Source organism: Corapipo altera, unplaced genomic scaffold (assembly GCF_003945725.1).
Source record: "Corapipo altera isolate COAL_440 unplaced genomic scaffold, ASM394572v1 316, whole genome shotgun sequence".
NCBI classification, from domain to species: Eukaryota; Metazoa; Chordata; class Aves; order Passeriformes; family Pipridae; genus Corapipo; species Corapipo altera.
This window is the reverse complement of record NW_020884974.1, coordinates 505747-524943: the sequence shown is the minus strand read 5'-3', so window position 1 is coordinate 524943 and position 19197 is coordinate 505747. Positions and strand designations below refer to the sequence as shown.

Sequence of the window (19197 nt, the reverse complement as noted above, 5' to 3'; positions counted from 1 at the left end):
TGTCATGCCACCGATTTCACCTTTGTCAAAAGTTTTGGAGCCTTTTTTTTTCTGTTGCTATATGAAAAAAACCAGTCATTAACAAAAAAAACTTTATCAGCAAAATGTTTAAATTATGTAATAAACAAAACAAAACAAAGATGTTACTGGTGTAATTTTAAAACAGCCCCAAGACAGAGTCAGGACAAGGAGAGCAAATGGCTGGGATAACCCATGGCCAAACCCACCTAAATCAGGGACCCTGAGAAAATAAACCAAGAGGCAAGATCCAGCCAAAAGTATTCATCATTTATTGACCTCCTCCCTTTCAAAAAACTCAACTCATGGAAAAATAGCCAGGTCCATAATACCTGTCCCTATGCAGTACAACAGAAGAAGGAAGACGTGCCAGGGGTTAGAGTACATCTCACTTAAATAAAAGTGTAAGGCACACATAATACTTGGTATATCATTAAGCAAAAGCACAGATGCTGCTTCATCAGAGAATCAGAAATAAGGAGGGCTGAGTCCCCATAGAGTCCTCCTCCGTCATTCAAGACCTCCTCTTTTACCACCACACAGCTTCAGCAGAGCTGACTTACAGCATGTGGCAGCAATTTTTTTCCCCTGCATCTAAAGGAAGGTGGGAGTGGTGTCAAAATGGATCTGGACCCGCAGGAAAGCCACAGGTGTTGAAGGGAGCACTGGGGTCTTTGGCCCCACCGAGCTCTGCTCAGATGTACAACGGGAAACCCCTGTGGAGAACTACCTGAGTCTCTGAGAAACATCCAGCACCATGCAGGAGGGAGGGGGGGGGATAGGCAGCACCAAAACAGAGGCTGAAACACATTCAAGACATCTTCAATATTTTTACACCGATCAAATCAGGGCGCAGACACTGCAGCGGGATGGGACAGGGCTCTCAGACACGAGAGCTCACAGCTGCAGACCCCTAGAGAAAGCCCCCATTTCTGCAGAGTCCTGGAGACATCATCCTCCTTCTCCTGGCCTCTGGGACACCCAGGAAGCTGCCTGGTACCACAGGGACCAGTCTTGTAAGGAAAGGTTGTGCTTGAGCATGTAAGGAGGTGGTAAGGAGACCTGTGTTTGCCCAGGAGGACCTTTGACAGGAAAGCCACCCCTCAGGGGCTTTGGGACTTGTGAAGTGTGGGAGAAAGAATAGGGATACTCCTCCTGGCTGAAGGGAGCAGGTAAAGCAGGAAAGACTTTTCATCTCAGGAGCCCCTGCTAGCCTGGGATCTCCTCGTCCTCCATCCAGCACGTCACTGTGAGCTCAAAGGCACCTGGAAGCTCTTTTTCCCTCCTCTTTAGCGAACAGTAACCACCTCACTGAGAAGCACCATGGAAGACCTGCAGCTGTGTGAAAATGGTCATCAGTGCCAGAGCTCTAAGCCACAGCAAAACCACGTCAGCACCACTCCCAGGAAGGTGAGGAATGGGCAGGCTGGGAGGAGAACGCCACAGGAAGCATCACCAGCGCCACAGCTCAAAACTCATCTCTCCCATCTGTCTCTTCATGCCACTCGCTGAGCTACTGATGGTGAGGAAAACCTCACTGAGAACATGAGGAGGAGGTGGTGGTGGTGGCAGTGTCCAAAGTAAGGACAGAGGCTGTGTGTGCCAGATTGGGAGAAGGGATCCACAGGGGGTGGAGGGTGGAAAACCCCTCAGTCATGAACTTCAGGCTCCAAACCATGCCAACTCCCAAGGCTGACACCAAGCAACATCGACTTGCACCTCAGAGAAATGTTGTAGGAATGGGCTGTTCTTCAGCCAGTAGCACCTTCACAAATCAGGCGTCTTCTTCCTCCCATGAGCAAGGGACGGAGCACTTTGAAAAATTAGGGACTATCCAGGGCCAGCATGACACTGAGCTTCATCTGCCATGCTGAAATTGAGGGTAAGGATCAGTTCAACACAATCAAACGCAGCCAGTCCTGCCAGATTTGGGGAGGCTCTCCTGCCTTCAGCCTGGTAGGTGCTGCAGCCTTTCCAGAGCTTACTCATGGCAATTCAATGGCTTTTGTGTTGTAGCAGCCTGGAGGAAGACTCCTCTGGATATCCTCCAGGTTCTTTATATCGGCCAGGATCTCATCGATGTTGCTCTCCAGTGTCCGCACCCGGGCCTTCTGCAGCATGGCTGTCTGCTCCAGCTCAGACATCTCAGCCTTCAGCTGGTTGCTTCTGGTTTTGGCTTTACTAAAATTCATCTCGAGCTGCTTCAGGCCATCCTCATCCACGGCACCAGGCTGGTCTGTGGAACAGAAGGAAAACAAGGAATAAGAAAGCATAGATGGAGGCTGAGGACTACATCTTTCTAGATACTTCATCTCCACCCTGATGCCCAGCCTGTCCTGAGGTCAGCTTCCCACTAAACTCCCTAGACCCCAGTGGGGACCTGTCTCCATCCACATCCCACAGTGCTGTCACAAAACCTACTCATCAGGCGCAGCAGCTCTTCCAGGGCACTCAGCGTCTCCTGCACGGCCACCCCTGCCTGGCCGGCCTTGTCATGGACCCTCTGAGCCTCCTGAGCTGTCTGAAGGAGGAAAGGCAGCAGCTGTAAGGTGCAACTGAGCCCAAAAGGCAACAGGGATGGGGACAAGGCAAGGGAGACAGGGACCCACCTGCTGTATCACAGCAGCATCCGCCTCAACCTCCGAGAGCTTCCTCTCAAATTCATCATCTGCTTCCTTGGCCTCACGCCGCAGGGTGGCCACTGCCTTCTCCAGGGCGAGGACACCATCGGCCGTCTGGTTGGCTTCCACCTTCAGCTGGGCAATCTCCTGGGGAAGGCAAAGGCACTTTCAGAGGGGCAGAGCATGGCCAAAAGGTGCACTGGAATGCAGAGCTGATGGAAATTCCTTCTACGTGGATCCAAAATGACCGCACACTGGCCTGTATCCTTCATGTTCTCCCACCAGTTGTTTCAGAGAGCTGTTCCCATGGCAATGGCTCAACCCCTCCTGCACACATCAGCAAACCCCTGGGGAATTACAACACACATCTGGGAGCTGAACCCACAAGCAGCAATTTTGGGACCTCACAAGCCTGCCAGTGGCTCAGGCTGTGGGAGGGGAAAAATCCCCTTGGTCACTGAAAGGCAGCTACAGTGAGATGCCACAAAGATCCTCATGGAAGAAATGTGCCTGCAGATATCTGATCTGCACACCCACTGATCTACAGCCAAACTTTGGTATCTGCAGGACCCACTGTAGAGAAACTTTAGGCCAGAAATCAATGCAGCAGGTCCAAAAGTTAACCCATCAGCCCCACCATGAAGAGCTAACCATCTGCTCTTCTTCCACTGTTTTTCCTTCCAAGCTCTTTTCTGCCAGCACTAGCACTGGAGCCTGCCCTCACCTCCTGGATCCCCGTGGTGATCTCCTTTGCTTCCCCTGCAGCGCTGCTGGCTGCCTTGGATTCAGAAGCAGCGCTGCCCAGGATTGCTTTGGCTCGGTCTGTCTTCTCCCTGGCACTGGTGACCATGCTGCTGATAACGGGCAGCCTCCTCATGGCATCTTCAGCTTCCCTCCTCTTGTCACCTGCTTGCAGGTTGAACTCTGGAAGAAACACATGTAGGAATGAAGCTGCACTACCTTCATGAGATCCGACGTGGAAAGGCAAGGGAAGGGTTTCTAGGATGTTACCCCTGAGGCTCTTCAGGATTTGTTCCACCTGGTAGAAGGTGGCATTGCCAGCACTCATGGCTTGCAGGGCTGTGCTCTTGGCGAGGTTGGCTCGGGACAGCAACTGTGTCAGCTTCTGCAACAGGTCAAAGGGACACAACAGGTGGATGAAGGACAGAGTATGGGAGGACTGGACATGCCCAGAGCAGTCTGGGAGGAGCTGGGCTGGAGGAGAAGACCCATCATCCTGTTTCCAAATGTCTGCTCTTGCCCCTGAATCAAGGCTACCACAACCTGCTGGCACAGCCTTGTGCTGGGGCTCCTCAACCAGCTCCAGCCATCCTGAGTCATCTTAGCTCTAATCTTTCCAGGAGTAGGTCTTCAACCTGCCTCACATGGAGAAGGTGTGCAGGTGAGACCCTGCACCAGCAGCTCCTTGCTCACAGGGAGGTCTCCCATGGGCTTCAGAAGACCAACCCCAAGGCTGCATTTCCAAGAAAGGGTACAATCATGCTCCAGGCAGGCAGAGCTACCTTTGACAACCAGACTGGGACAGTGGTGGTGCCAAGGGCATCCCATCAAAGCTCCAGCTCCTGGAGGACAACACAGCCCCCCAGCCAATCTCTTACCGCTCTCTCGCCCTCTTGCCTTCGCAGCAGCTCCTTGGTTTCCTCCTCCCAGCGCCCCGTGCGGCTCTGCAGCTGCTTGTACTGGGCCATGTAGGTGTCCACCAGGCTCAGCAGAGCACTGGCGTCCTGCTTCAGCCGGGATGCCTCCCCCTGAAACAGAGACGTGATGGGGTCCCAGCATCTCCCCAGTGCTCCCCGGGAACCACGGGCAAAAGGGTGAGAAGATGTATATCCAATGGCTCTCCAATGGGGACAGAGCACTGGGAAGGGCTGAGCTGCTGTCAGGGAGAGCAAAAGGTCCCGCAGACACAAAGCCCTCACCTCAAAGGAGCCGATGTCGGTCTCCGTCAGGCGGGACAGGGAGTTGAGGAGCACCAGGCTGCCCTGGTAAGCCTTGTCTGCCTCGGAGGCCATTCCGTCGGCATCAGCCTTCAGGCCTCCAGCCAGTGACTGCAGCTCCTCGTACCTGCAGGGATGCGGGACTGGAGAGCCTGGTACCAGCCAGGCTGCCAACTCCCCACCCCAGCATTAATGCTGCCTTCTACATGGACTTGTTCATGCTCTCCAAGGCCCCATGCAGATTTATCATGCAGGAAAACCCAATTGCAAACACCTCCTGCATCCCAGTCCCTCAGCCAAACAGGGCATCCACTGGCTCCTTACTCCTGCTCCAGGAACCAAAGGTGTTTCACACAGCTGAACTCTCATGGGCTCCACAGTGGCTCTGCTAATCTCTGCCCTACAACTGGATGTTTCTTCCTGCACATCTCAGTTCAACTTCTTAACTTCCCTTAGGGCTGTTGCTTGCACCTCACTAATGATGTGCGAAATCCCAGCCCCACCGCAGTGGGCTCTGGAGTGGCACCAGCCCACCACACAGGAATCATGGGGCTAAAGCCACCCTGGGGCTAAACCCAGCCCAGATTTGCAACCACATATGGAACAGACTCCCCCCACCAGGAGTCTCTTCACAGACATGCCAGCTTCCCTTAGCTGCTGGCACTTCCATGGGAGCACCATGGTCTGTGTAGTGGGAAGCAGACGCTCCACAGACCTGTCAAATCTCCATCTCCACCGCTCAGATGTGCCAGTGACTGAAGTTCCAGCAAGTCCCGCCTCCAAACACACACATTTCTGCAGCTCAGATGGGGAGGCAGTGAAGGGGACACAGGTGCTTGGCCACCCCTCTCCTCCCTCCCACATCCTCCCGTGACACACAGGCCGGCACAGCCCCCACTCACCTCCCGAGCAGCCCGAGCAGGGAGCCGGAGGCAGCCGCCTCTCTGCCAGCCGCGCGCAGCAGCTCCAGCGCCTGCCCCGCGTCCTCCCGCGCCGCCCGCGCCGCTTGCTCGATGCTGTTGGCTGCTTGTGCATGGCTGCGAAGGACAGAGCAAGGCTCGTGAGAAACATTTCCCACCCAGGTTTTCTCCACCAACTTCCTTTACTGTTGTATCCAGGGATGCTGGAATGCACCCTCTTAGGAAATGCAGAGTGTTTGCAAAAGAGATCTGTATTTTCCTTGTCCCTCCTGCGTCTCTCAGGAGTAGACAAGCACCAGAGGGGAGGCAGATGCTGCCAGTTCCAACTGGACACACATGGGTCAAACTCTTATCACAAAGATGCTTCTAAATCACATCCAACTCCATCCTCAAAGGCAGCTGAGGACAACTCTGTAGGGCAGTGAAGTCAGCCCAGCAGCTGCATCTTCCTCTGTTCCAGGGCTGGCACAGAGGCTTTGGCAGCTGCAGCCCAGTGGGTTCACAAGGACCCCCCAGATATTACCTTCTGGGCACCCAGTGGGATCTCAGTCCCACTCCCCTCCCTCTCTCAGCTGATGGCGGGAGGAACTCACCTGTTGGCCAGTCTCAGAGCCTCCTGGGCCAGCATCAAGAACTGATTTGATCCCCCGGGAAGGCTTGTAACAGGAATGTTCTGAGGAGAGAGGGAGGTAAAGAGCTGTGAGTGCTTTTCTCTGCTCTCCATTCAGCTCAGCAGTGAAAGAGGCAACCGCAGCACGTTAAACCTCCACCAGCCCCAAAGACCCCTGCCAGCACCTCTCCATGTCCAGGCTGCATGGAAAGGGCCACCAGAACATCTACACTCACAAAACAAACATAATATCTGGAATTCCTTAAATCCTTGCTCTCTCCGTGCATTTTTTTTTTCCAGCCCTGAGCTAGACTAGGAGTGTGTCACACACGGATGCTCTCACCACCCGGCGGAGGGTGGCTCCACTGCTCTCCAGGTCCAGCCTCGCTCTCTCCAGCAGCTGCCGGGTCTCCTGCACCTGCCTCTCGTACTGGCTCCCGAGAGACCTCAGCCTCTCCACCGTTGCCTTGATCTCGCCCAAGCGGCTCTGGGAGCTGGGACCCTGCCCATTCATCCTGGTCACACGGCCTTCCAGAGACCTGTCAGAAGCTGGTGAGACAGAAAGAGGAAGGCTGAAGAGAAACTCGTTGCTGAGCAGAACGGCACAGGCAGCAAAACTCTCCCCAACACAGCCCAGATGGCCCCATTCCAGGGCAGTGGGTGGGTGGTACCTTGCAGGCTCAGGGCTTCCCTGAGGATGGTCCGCAGCATCTCCTCAGCCACCTGCATTCTCCTCTCCAGCTCCTGGCTCTGGGCCCCACCACCAGCTTGCAGCCCTGAGAAAAGCAGCTCCAGCTCTGCCAGCTGCTGCAGGTACAGATCCACCTGCAACCACAGACCAGGCCATCAGCCAGGGGCACACCAAACCCACGGGGAAAGACCAGGGTGGGAACCAGGTCCACAGTCCAGTCAGAGAACAGAGGGCAACATGAGGGCCCGTTTTTGGATGGGGCAGAAGGGATCATTTCAATGGGGTACAAAGCCAAAGTTCAAAATCACTCCTCACTTGAGGAGGACATGAGGAGACACTGAGGGTGAACGAATCGCTGCACCCCTTGCTGCTCAGGGGCCCTGGGACTGGCATAGATGCTCACCTGGGCTTTCACCTGGCTGTAGCAAGCCGGGCACTCACTCTCTTCACAGTTGGGACCCTCAAAGCCGGGTTTGCAGATGCAGCTCCCATCTCTCCTGCACTTCAGGGGCTCAGCACCAACTGAGTTGCAGGCGCAGGCTGCAGGTTGGAGCAACACAGGTTCAAAGGAGTCTGTCCCCACCTCAAGCATCAGCACATCTTTTCATCAACCCTCTCTCCCTGCTTTCCTCCCACCATTTAGCCTTGTGCTTTGGTTCCTGCTCTCTACTCCCACTTTCTAGCCTTGGCTTTTGTGGCATCCCCCTTCTCACCATGCACTCGGGCACGGATTTTCCTACTTAAACAGTGCCCAGGTCTCACCTCTGCACTTGTCAGCGGGGTCGGGGGCCAGGGGGTTCCCGAAGAAGCCGTCCTTGCAGCGGTCGCAGTAGAAGCCGGTGGTGTTGTGGATGCACTTGAGGCACTCCCCAGTCCGGCGGTCGCAGTTCCCCACGGCGTTGGGCTCCACGTTGCCGTTGCACTGGCACAGCTGGCAGGGCTGGGAAGCCACTGGGTCCCCAAAATAACCATCAGCACAGTACTCACAGTTGTCCCCTGGGAAAGGAGAGATGAGATGCTCATGCTCGTGTCTGAAAGGCAGAGGCTGCCTCACTGCTTCTGCCTCACAGAAACCCATCAGAGTTGGCACGACAGCATCTCTGCCCTCATCACCACCACAGCACCACAGCCAACACAACAGGCAGGCTCTCAAAAGCTGGGTGCAACAGCTGACATTGGCTAAGTAATTTCCTATTTGTTTTTTTTCCCTATTTTTCATTCCCCTCCCTCTCCCACCCATTCTTCTTCCATCCACGTTGTGTTTAGATGAGAACCTCTCCTGGGGCGGGGCAATGTGTCTTCACAGCCCTTGGGGCTGAAGCACCCTGTCACAGGAAGGAGTGGCAGTGCCTCACGCAAGCTGGGCAGAGAGGATGGGATGGATCCACCCAGCTCCAAGTACCCCTGCACAGAGGGTAGAAGCTCTGGGAAAAGGCAGAGCGGAAGCAAGGAGAAGGGCATTACCAGCAGCTCCAGGAGGGCAGTGGTCACACGTGACCTCCTCACTGCCTGGCACCACGGAGCAGCCCTGGCCATGGCCGCAGGGGCAGGTCCTGCAGCCATGTGGCTGCCGGGGGTCGTGGTAGGAGCCGAAGGGGCAGCTGACACTGCTGCCCACGTTTTCATCTCCAGAGTAGCATTCGCCTGGAAGAGGAAGGAAAGGGCTTAGGGCAGTTTACTCACAGCCCTGGTGGGACACCCTCCACCACTCCACCCACCGCAGCACACTCCAGCATCCTCCACGAGATACCTTAAGATTCCCACACCTGCCCATACCATGCACCACATAAAATCATGGAATGGTTTGGGTTGGAAGGGACCTTTAAAGGTCACCCAGTCCTACTGCCCCTGCGATAAGCAGGGACATTTTCAACTACACCAGGTTGCTCAGAGCCCCATCCAACCTGAGGCACTGTCAGGCTTAACTTTAAAACAAAAAGTCAGAAGAGTTTACTGCTATCAGGGCAGCAAGAGATGCTTTTTTCTCTCTCCAGTATGCATCATCTACACCCAATTTGATCCAAATGCATCTGGGTGCAGTGCTTCTAGGCTCTGGGGAGTTTTTCTGGGACGATCCCCCACATTCCAGCCCCCTGAGCCACAGAATCACAGAATCAATTAGGTTGGAAAAGACCTCTGAGATCATCGAGTCCAACCTGTGACCCAACACCATGACGTCAACTAGACCAGAGCACCAAGTGCCATGTACAGTCTTTCCTTAAACACCTCCAGGACCTCCACCACCTCCCTGGGCAGCCCATTCCAATGTCTTACCACTCTTTCTGTGAAGAAATTTCTGCTAAGTCAGTGCTCCCGACCCCCCCAGCTCAGTTCTTGGGACACAGGCAGCTGTCCTGCATTCCCACACACCCGACAAGCACTGCGTGGTGGTGGTGGCTCCTCTTACCAGTGTCAGGGTCACAAATTCCTCCCCCCTGGCAACCGCAGGGCACGCAGATGCTGAAGGGCCCTTGGCCAGGGCTGTCTCTACGGTAGCCAGGGGCACATCTCTCACAGAACTGCCCCCTGTACGCCGCCGGGCACTCGCAGCGCTCCACCCACGGAGCAGGGACTCCAGGGATGGGCTGTGCCGACACCAGGGTGACATTGTCAATGTAGCCAGTGCCTGGAGAGAGGTACAGCCAGTCACCCGTGGGGAACAGCAGCTCCACCTGCAAGACCCCCACACCCAGGACCTGCTCAGGTTACACATCCTATTGCAATGCCCACAGGCAAATGGAACAGCCAAATCTGTTGCCACCTTGCTCAATCTCTTCATAATTTAACTTTGCCACCGTAGGGCACTTAATATCACTATTATTACTTTTACGATACCTTTTAGCAAAGGTGTCTCTATCTGGAGAGCTGGTGTCTCTAGCAACGAGGAGATGTCAACCTCGTGCTTGCAAGCGCTCCCCACACTTACTGTACTCCCCAAATGTGGCTCGAATCCAGAGGGCTGTCAGGTTTCCCAGCAGCCTGCGAAATTCCAAGTGATTCAGCCTCGGGCTCCACTTGCTGCTCAGGTGTTCATCCAACCTGCCATGGGAGAGGGGAGAAGTGGAACCAGTTTCAGGAAAACAAGATGCCTCCACAAGAAAACATGGCAACCTTCGCCAATCTCCCTCCTGAGCTCAGGGCTTTGAGGAACTGACCGCATGCAAGCGACCCCGAGCCAAGTACCCAGCCCAATCTCAAGCCAGATTTTCTACTGCCCCTCTCACAAAGTAACCCCTTTATCCAGGAGAGATGCCCCTGAGGTGGACCTAGCCCAAACCAGGCCACCATCTGCCACCTCCAAGGGATCACAGCTGAATTCAGGAGCCGTTCTTGCTCCTCCCTGCCCCAAACACCCCAGCCTCGCCCTTTACCTGAACGTGTATGTACGGCTGACACCGCAGGGCAGGACCTCCCCCTGGGGTAAGAAGGGGGCAGTGACTCTCAGGCCATCTCCTTCCAGGATCACATCGTGTGGAGATGGCTGGAGTCCCCCTCGGTCCAGGCGGTAATCGAAGGAGAGCGTCTGGCCGTAGCTCAGTTGCTGGTTCCCGAGGAATTTCGCTGCAAAGCAATGGAAACGAAAACTAAAGGCTTAAAATCTTTCCTTCCTCCTAAAGGCTCAATTCATGGGATCAGACCAAGCAAAGGGTTCATTGTCACCTCTGCCCCCAGCGATGCCACACCTACCAGGTGCCACGAAGTATATGGGCTCCGATCTCCTCGCTGCTATGAAGGCATCCTGATGGCGTGGGGACCACTGGAGCTGGGCTGGGGAGCTGCTTGCATGGACACCTCGCCAGCCCTCAGCACCTGGAGCACCAACAAGGAGCCATCAGTGAGGACAGGGAAAGTGTTTTCAGGACTCTAGCAACTTTCTTCAGCTGCATGTTATCAAAGCCCTCCAGCTTCTGAGGGGGCAGCACAGGTATCCCTGTGCCCACACATCTGTACAACAGCCCGGATGGGCACAGAGGCTTCCTCCAAGTGGCAGGGAAGACATGCTGAATGAAGCCTATGCTCCCCCCAAACCTTACACCCTACTTCTGCCTACAATCAATTCATGCCACCCATCAAAGCAGGGGTGCTGCAGCCACGGGCAGGTTGGATGAGGACCCAAGGAGCATGCGTAGCCTGGGGCTGACTCCCAGCAGGGCTGTGAACAAGGGAGCTCCTCCAGCACATCAAAGAGAAGGGCTGGCAAACACCCCCAGGAGTTGTGGGGATGTCCCGCTTGGGCTTCACCTTGCTGGAAGGTGGAGGTGATGTTGTGGACACTGTGGTTGTCTGCGCTGACACACGTAGCCGAGTGCCCATAGCAGAAGCAGGGGGAGCATCCCATGGGGTTTCTGGCATCCAGGTTGTAGAAGTGTCGCTTGCACCTGAGAAAATGCAAGAAGGTGACAAAGGTAGAGTTCATTTTCTCTTTTTACTGGTCAACATAAATATTCTTTTAATGACAACTGTGCAACACAGCCATTGCCAGGGTTCAAGGTCATCACCAGGCTAGGATGGCAAGACGGGCATGTGCAAATGGTTTCCCACTGCCATAGGCCAGGGTTAGATGGGATATTGGGAAGGATTTCTTCCCTCTGAGTGTGCTGAGGCCCTGGCACAGGTTGCCAAGAGAAGCTGTGGCTGCCCTGTCCCTGGAAGTGCCCAAGGCCAGGTTGGATGGGGCTTGGAGCAACCTGGGCTAGTGGAAGGTGTCCCTGCCCATGGCAGGGGACTTGGAATTGGGTGATCTTCAAGGTTCCTCCCAGCCCAAACCATTCCAGGATTCTACGATTCTGTGTACTGCCAGGGAGATGGAGGTCATGCCATGCAGTGGTGCGGCAGCCCCCTGACACCCACCTCTCACAGCGCTCCCCGGCAGCGCTCGCCTTGCAGACACAGCGGCCGGAGCGACAGTTCCCGGAGCTGCCGGCAGGGTCACACTCGCACTGCAGGCTCCTGCAACAGGGACAGCAGCAACCTCGACCTGGATTTCCAGCTCAGCCTGGGAGCTCAGTGCCCCCTGCTATCATAGAAGAGAGCAGAGAAACACCCCCAGATACTATTCCTATGCTGGAAGGGGAAAAATAACCAGCAGAGCCATCTCTGTAAGGAAAACCTGCAGCACTGTGGGTACCAGGCTGAGACTACCCAGCGCTACCACCCCAGCACACCCTAGAGCACCTGACCCACTCACAAGAGCAACATGAAGCACTGCTGAGCTTAATAAACCCTGGCTGAGTTTAACAGATCCCAGCTGAGGGATCCCAGGCAGTAGTGCCCCAGGGAAGCTGCAGAAGGCCAGGCACAGCAGCACAGCTGCAGGCAGTCCCCCTCACCCACACCCTTTGCCTGCCTGCAGCCCCAGAGGAGCAATAGTGAGGTGAAGTCAGGAAGAAGAGGACACAGCACTGAGGAAGTCAGAGAAGAAATGCTACTAAAGGTATTTAAACAGGGTATCGTGCAAAGGAAGGGGTTTATTTTTGCAGGCACATCTCCTTGTGAGTGGCACCGACACCAGGCAGGCCCACGGTGGGCAGGTTCTGTTTTACATGGCCAAGCCTGGCTGTCACCTGTTTGGCACTATCTGGGTAATAAGACAATGGCCTCAGTGTGTGGTTAAGCTCAGATTTTGGTGCTGTTGCAGGACAGTGAGCTCTGGCATGGAGGTCCAGCCCCACTGGAGCCCACTCTCTCCCAGCAAGGTTGGCTCAAGGCCGTCGTTGTGCTGCCACAAAACAAACTCTGCCCTTGCACGGGGTGTTTTCAGCCAGCTCGGGTGCTGGGAGAGCTCTGGGGGCCAGCCCTCCTGCTGTCCCCATGCCATTGAGGAAGGTCAGCACTCACTGCCCGCTCCTCCGGCACCCGGCCTCGGACAGGGGCTCAAAGCCCGGCTGGCAGCGGTCACACTTGTCCCCCATCACGCCAGCCTTGCAGCTGCACCGGCCGTAGCTGTCACACTGTGTGCTGAGGGAGCCTGTGGAGAGAGGGGAAGGAGAGGTTGGGATGGGCCCAATGGGACAGGTGGCAAAGCACCACACCATCACTGCAGCAGCAATCCAGCCCCAGGGACAGGTCCCCACGTGAGATCCCCACACACGGCTGAGACACCAGGTCTGGATGTTAAAAGTTGTTCCAGTCTCCCTGGGAGACTTGGAGGAGGTAAATCCCAGCAGGTACTGACCAGATGCCCAGGACAAGGACCCTCTTCCCTACTCTAAAGGTCAGCAGGAAGAAAAAGATGGAGTCCACGGAATTTTTTCTTCTTTGCCAGACCCTCTGCTAGTTAGACATCACTGGAACTTGATTTTGGTGCCTTTACAAGGAACCCATGGGGCTGAGGGCCACGGCAGGATCTTTGGTTTCCAACCTACAGGCAGCTGTCCTGCTGCCAGGCCATCCTTGTGCCAGGGGAGCCAAGGGGATATGTGCCATTCCAGCCCCTTAAAGCCTATTGCTCTGTCCTCTTGCCAGTTGTTTTTGATGTGCAGGTAATACTTCTAGTGGTCCTCCTGCACCAAGAGACCAACAGGCATTTCAAGTGCAAAGGTTGTAAACTCAAAGAGAGGATGTTTAGATTGGACATAAGGAAGAAACGTTTTATAATGAAAGTGGTCGGACACTGGCACAGGTTGCCCTGAGAAGCTGTGGCTGCCCCATCCCTGCAAGTGTTCAAGGCCAGGTTGGACATGGCTTGGAACAACCTGGGATAGTGGAAGGTGTCCATGCCCATGGCATGGAATGAGATGATCTTTAAGGTCCCTTCTGACCCAAACCTGTCTGTGAGTCTGTGATTATTTCAGAGGGCAGGTAGGTCTTGTAGCCTCTGGTCCGTGTGTAGGGACCCAGAGCCTTACCTGCCCAGGTGCTCAGCAGGTGCTTCAGGCTCCCCTACAGCCCTGAGCAGACCCTGTGCCCTCCGGGCTGTCGTGCACATACCCCAGGGGTGGCAGTGGCAGGGCAGGCAGCACTCCCGCTCCCGACGGCGGAAGAACCCCTCCTTGCAGCGCTCGCAGCGGGCGCCCTCCGTGTTGCCCCGGCAGCCGAGGCAGCGGTACCCGTTCCCTGTCTCCCGCAGGAGCTGCCAGTCGAAGACACACTGCCTGGACATCCCGTTGCAGTCGCAGACTGGGGAGAAGAGAGCAGAGAGACATCTCAAACAATGCTTAGAGATGAGGGTACCAGTTGTAAGTACCACCCTGAAGGCCAAGGAATAAGCCCAGGCGGTGCAAATGTCCCCTTCTCGCTCTGCTAATAACAAGCCCTGTCCCCATGTCTCTGCTCTTGTCCCCACGTGTCTGTGTCCATCAGCCACCCCTGTGCCACCAGTGCCCACAGGGTGCTCCGCATCCCCACGCTGTGGAGCAATGTCCCATTTCACTGCCAACATGGTTCAGGATGGACAAACCCCCCAAGCCAAGCATGGCATGGCCAGGGATGTCCTTCATCCTTTCATGGGACTTCCAATGAGGATTTTGAGTAAGCAAAGATGATTAAACAGCCCCCCAGATCTTGTCCTGAGGAAAGCATGGGGAACCTTACTGGAGACTTCAGAGAAAAGGGAAAGATCCCTGAGGTTATGTTTTGTTTCACCCAGCCTCTGACCAGGCATGAGTTCAGGAGGAAAAACTCAACCAACTTCAACGAGGTCCCCACAGCCAGTTCTTCCATGCAGGGAGTGGCCTGTGATCTGAGGCACTCGGCAGAAGTATGCCAGCCAAGAGGGAGATCAGCAATAAAGGTTTTGGCACAGGTCACCTACCTCAACCTCCCTGTGAAGAAAAGCTGCAGCTGCCCACATTGCTGCATGATGGATGCCAGGAAGAACAGGCATGAGACTCTGCCTCCCACTAGAGCCAGGACAGGTGATCCCTCTGGAGAGCAGAAGGGCAGGTACCTCCCCAGACATGCCTGCTCCAGCACTCCCTTGCCTTGTCCAGGTATTACCTTGAAGGCACCTCTCATCTAAGGCCTCAGCAGCCAGTACTCAAGTGTTTAAGCCTGAGGACCTTTGTTCCAGATGCATCTCTCAGTGCCACAGAGGAAAGCAAGCACAGCTGAGAGAATGGTTGGCAAAGACAGGCAGGAGAATGAAACATCCCAAGGGAAAAAGCCTCAGGGACCCCTCAGGGACGCAGAACCTGTTGAGGAGGTGCTCTGAACCACCCTGATGCTGCCATGGGAGCCTCAACCTCCCTCTGAGGAATTCTGCTCACTGCTGGTCTCCTTGGGATAAGAAAGGTGGTCCCCAGCTGCCCCCCTCCCGCTCAGGTCACCTCTGAGAGCACGGAGAGGTGGAAGAAGTCCAAAAGCAAGCAGAAACCTGCAGCATGGATGCAGACAGCGCCCTGTACTCGACACACACAGAGGCTCCTCCTTCCCAGTGCTCTTCTGGCACAACTCAGCCCCAGGACACAAGGTCCCTGTCCCTCTGCATCTGTGATTCCCAGCACCAGGCACAGGCTCCTGTGCCCTGTGCTCACACCCGGGCGCCGCCCTCCCTCCCTCCCACACACCCATCGGCACCCACATTCCAGACAGAGGCACTCAGCCCAGCCTCTGCCAAGAGCAGAGGTGACCTCATGCGTCAGCAAACAGGGAGAGAGATTTTTCCAGCTCTTGCAAACATGGCTCTTCCCTCACAGCCTGGCTGCCAGGAGATCGAGATTCAGCTACAGCTGGGAGGGGACCTGTGGGCACAGAAGTCCTGCCCCCAGGGTGTGGGAAAGCATCCCCAGCCTCAGTGGGCATCACCAGTGACCCAAGGACATGGACAGTACAGACCAAGAGCAACAGCATGGGACTTTCTCAAGGTCTTTGTGCTCACCTTCACCACGGGAAGATCCCACTTGGGGTTGATCCCACTCCCAGCCCTCCACATTGCAGTGAGATCTCAAGTTGGAAGGGACCCATAAGGATCTTTGAATTGAACTCCACCCATGCATCACCCTACCCTCTATGTAATCCGGAGGATTTACTGGGTTGCTAAATTACAGGTGTGAGCACTATTCCCCCAGGGAATGAAAACCTTTTTTCAGGTGTTGCTCTCTGGCTGCAGCACGCTAGGAGCCAGTTCTCCTGGCACAGACTCAAGTCTCACTAATCCAAAGCCATTTGAGATGCTGCGGCAGGTTAGTGCCATCACCCCACCGGTGTGGCTGCTCCCAGTCTTCTAGAAACCTGAGAGCTCAGGCAGGCTAATCCTTATCAAGAGCAAGAGGTGGAGCACGTAGGAACTGCTGGAAGATGAGGACCAACTGAGGACAGGATCATTTCTACATCCAGGTGCCCTGAGGCTCTGCTCTGAGATCATCCATGGAAAAGAGCAGGCTCCCTAGAGGAGAAGCTTTGCAGCTGGATTTCTTCAGTGCTACGTCAGGATGCAGGAGGTACATGGAACGCATCCAGCAGGACATCATTCCCCCAGCTCCCACCCAGCAGAATAAAGCATGAAAAATGCATGATTGCTGTGATGAGATGAATTCCCACATCAGAAAGGCTTGGAGAAGGAGACATGCAGCTTCAGGCCTCTTAAACTGTCTTCTTAAATTCACAAAACCAGAAAACGAGGCAGGGTCTGCGTGGAGCAGATCCAACAGCCCCATACACAAGCCAGCCTACAAAGACCCCTCCTTCCATCAGGAGATCAACAGAGCTTTGCATGCAATGAAGCCTCCACGTCAACACAAGCCATTCCCTGCTCTATGCTCTTGGGACAGCGACCCAGAAGGCTGTCCAATCTGCTGTCCAAGTCTGGGTATCCCCATTGCCCAACTCCTTTCTCACTGCAGGAAGACCTGCCTGGGGCTCCATCAGCATTGGCAGGGACATACCCCACACCAGGAGCCAAAACCTGCTGTTTGGTGCCTTCTGCTTTCCAGCACCCTGAGTTAAACACCTTGTTGGTGCGATGGAGCTCTGACCTCCACATTCCAGTTCTTCCCTGAACCCTGGGAGATCCCTTCAGCCATCCTGTGCTGCCACACATAAGGCTCCACAGGGATCAGAGTACAAGTGTCCTGACTGCTGCTCTGCTGGATCACACCTGAACCCAGTTTGACTTGAGCACTTTGCAGGCAAAACAGGATTACATGGGCTAATTACAAGCCCATATCTAGAGCTGGGACTAGAGAGAGCACAGGAGTCTAAATTACACCATCAACCCCCTCAGAAAATCTGCTGCAGCATAAAAACACGGCTGGTATCGACCATCGCTTTCACACACACACAGAAATAGGTTCAAGAGTCCATGGAAAAGGAGCAGTTTTCCACATATTGCCAGGAAGGAGGAGGAAAGGAACCTACACCAGTATTTTTAAACTTACATGTAATTAAGGCTGATGTAATAATTAACTCAAGTAGCATGTAAAGCAAAACAGGTCTTTTTTTTTTTTTTTTTTAGAAAAAACCCTAACCCAAAACATTTATTCAGCACTTGTTACACCCGTGTTGCACCACACTTAAAACTGATAAAATCCAACTTCAAGCCCAGTAGCGTTCAGAACACCAGTAATGCAGAAAAAAAGAATTAAAATCACTCAGTATTTACAAAATACAAGTGAAAACCTGATTTTTGCAGAACATACTATAGGCCAGTAAAACTGAAACCCTGCTATTGAATTACCACTGGGCTGGACATGCTCAAACCTCCTTGCACTACACTCTCTGCTACAACTGCACTCGCGAGAGGATCTGCTGGATTTTGGAAGCTCATCATCAGTCCATGGACCACGGGAGACTCGTCATCTCCCACAGGGTGCAGCAGGGCTGTGGGCACCTTGTGAGCTCCACAGACTTGCACAAACTCCAAACACGACCACGCTGCTACATCAAACTGGGTCCTGGATGCTTCCAGCTCTTCTCCGGGCTTGGGGAAGGTTTTGGTTACAGCAGTGACCGCCTCGGCAATGCTCGTGCTCACACCCACATGCCACCCCAGCAGCAAGGCTTCATACAGAGAGCAACAACATAACTGCACACAAACAACTTATTGAAAGGGATGCCAGTGAAAAAAACAAAGTGCTCATGGGATATTCAACCCTGAAGGAAACGCTAAGCCCCAGGGCGGGATGGCAGAGCGCCCTGGCAGGGTGCTGTGCTCCCAGACAGCTCCCAGTTACCGGACCGGAGAGAGCTGCGAGCACGCCCGCACGTCCGAGCGGGACCGGCCGACCTTGGCGAGGCCTCACCTTCTCCTCTGCGTGTGCTCGGGGCTGCGGGCAGCAGGGACGCGGCCAGGCAGGCGAGGGGCAGGAGCCAGCGCCCGGCCATGGCTCGTGCCGGGGAGCCCAGGGCACCCGGTCCGGCGGGATCGTGACCAGGGCTGCCAAGTGCCTTGTTAGCCCGTGTGTTTTTTATCGGCTGCTCCACCTGAGTCACTCCCAACAGGAAGGAGCACGTGTGCCGTGGGCTGACTCACCGCGAGCAGGGAGAGCCCAGCCCAGGCAGCGCAGACAGGAGCCCGCCCCATCCACAGAGCACTCCGAGGAGCTTCTGCCTGCACCCTCCTAGGGCTGATAGCTCATGGGCAGGGGAATACAATATACCTGCAGCCCCTGCAGACGCCCCTCCTGCCCGTCCCACTCGCCCACCTCCATCCCACCCGCCGTTGCTGCCTCCGCGGGCAGGGCACCGGGGCTGGCTGGGGAGATCCGGGCTGCCCGGGCACGCAGGCGGCTTGCAGGGAGCGAAATGAAACACGATGAGCTCACAGGAAGCCTGGGGAGGGTGGATGGGGACTATCTCCTCCCAAGCCAGGCCCAAGTCAACCAACCTGCAAGAGCAGGGCTCATTTCAGGTGACCAGTGGGACTGGTGATGCAAAGAGATCCCCAAGGACAGCTTGGAAGTGCTCAGAAAGCAGATCGATAGGCATTTACCAGATAAGTGTCAAGTTCAGGAAATCCCCAGACCTAGAAACGGGGTGGAGGTGGGAATTGTCACACACATTTACCTGCTTTTGCTCCCAAGGGGAAAATGGTTAGATGGGTCCTTGGGCTCACCTAGTGCATCCACTTTTGTGCTAGAAGGAGGATGAGGAGTGGAGACAGAGAGGGGAGAAAGCTTGTCTGAGGCTGCTGCTAGAACCAGCAGGAGGATGCCAGGCTCCACAGACCCAGGTCCCTTAGCACTTTGTTCTAATGGGTAGCCAGTGAGCCAAACAAGGTATGAGAGCCAATTCCACCTTGTTCGTCACCTTTGCCTTGCAGGAAGGACATGAAGACTTCTACAGGAGAAGAGAGAAATCTGGAGGCAGGAGTCCTCCTCATCCTGCATACACCAGGATAAGTGAAAACACCGGCACATCCACCTGACCTGCAAAAGCAGCCCACTAGGGTATCACAGGAAGGATGGACCCTCATGTTCCCTTACTTACTGCCACGGGACAC

General features: G+C 55.0%; 1 protein-coding gene across 1 annotated transcript; it reads right to left on the bottom strand.

The window, feature by feature from the left end:
- Window positions 1-267: 267 nt before the first annotated feature.
- Window positions 268-18080, bottom strand: LAMC2 (laminin subunit gamma 2). The gene is made up of 24 exons (XM_027665292.1): window positions 17999-18080; window positions 17457-17756; window positions 13749-13937; window positions 12657-12786; window positions 11670-11768; window positions 11061-11197; window positions 10506-10628; window positions 10190-10379; window positions 9745-9857; window positions 9226-9444; window positions 8283-8462; window positions 7581-7814; window positions 7222-7358; window positions 6799-6952; window positions 6471-6676; window positions 6111-6190; window positions 5500-5634; window positions 4580-4724; window positions 4259-4408; window positions 3651-3765; window positions 3364-3563; window positions 2628-2786; window positions 2440-2539; window positions 268-2254 (listed from the first exon to the last, which is right to left on the bottom strand). Exons 1-24 carry the CDS (start codon window positions 18078-18080, stop codon window positions 2004-2006), a joined length of 3828 nt encoding a protein of 1275 aa, XP_027521093.1. The 3' UTR covers window positions 268-2003.
- Between the last annotated feature and the right edge of the window lie 1117 nt (window positions 18081-19197).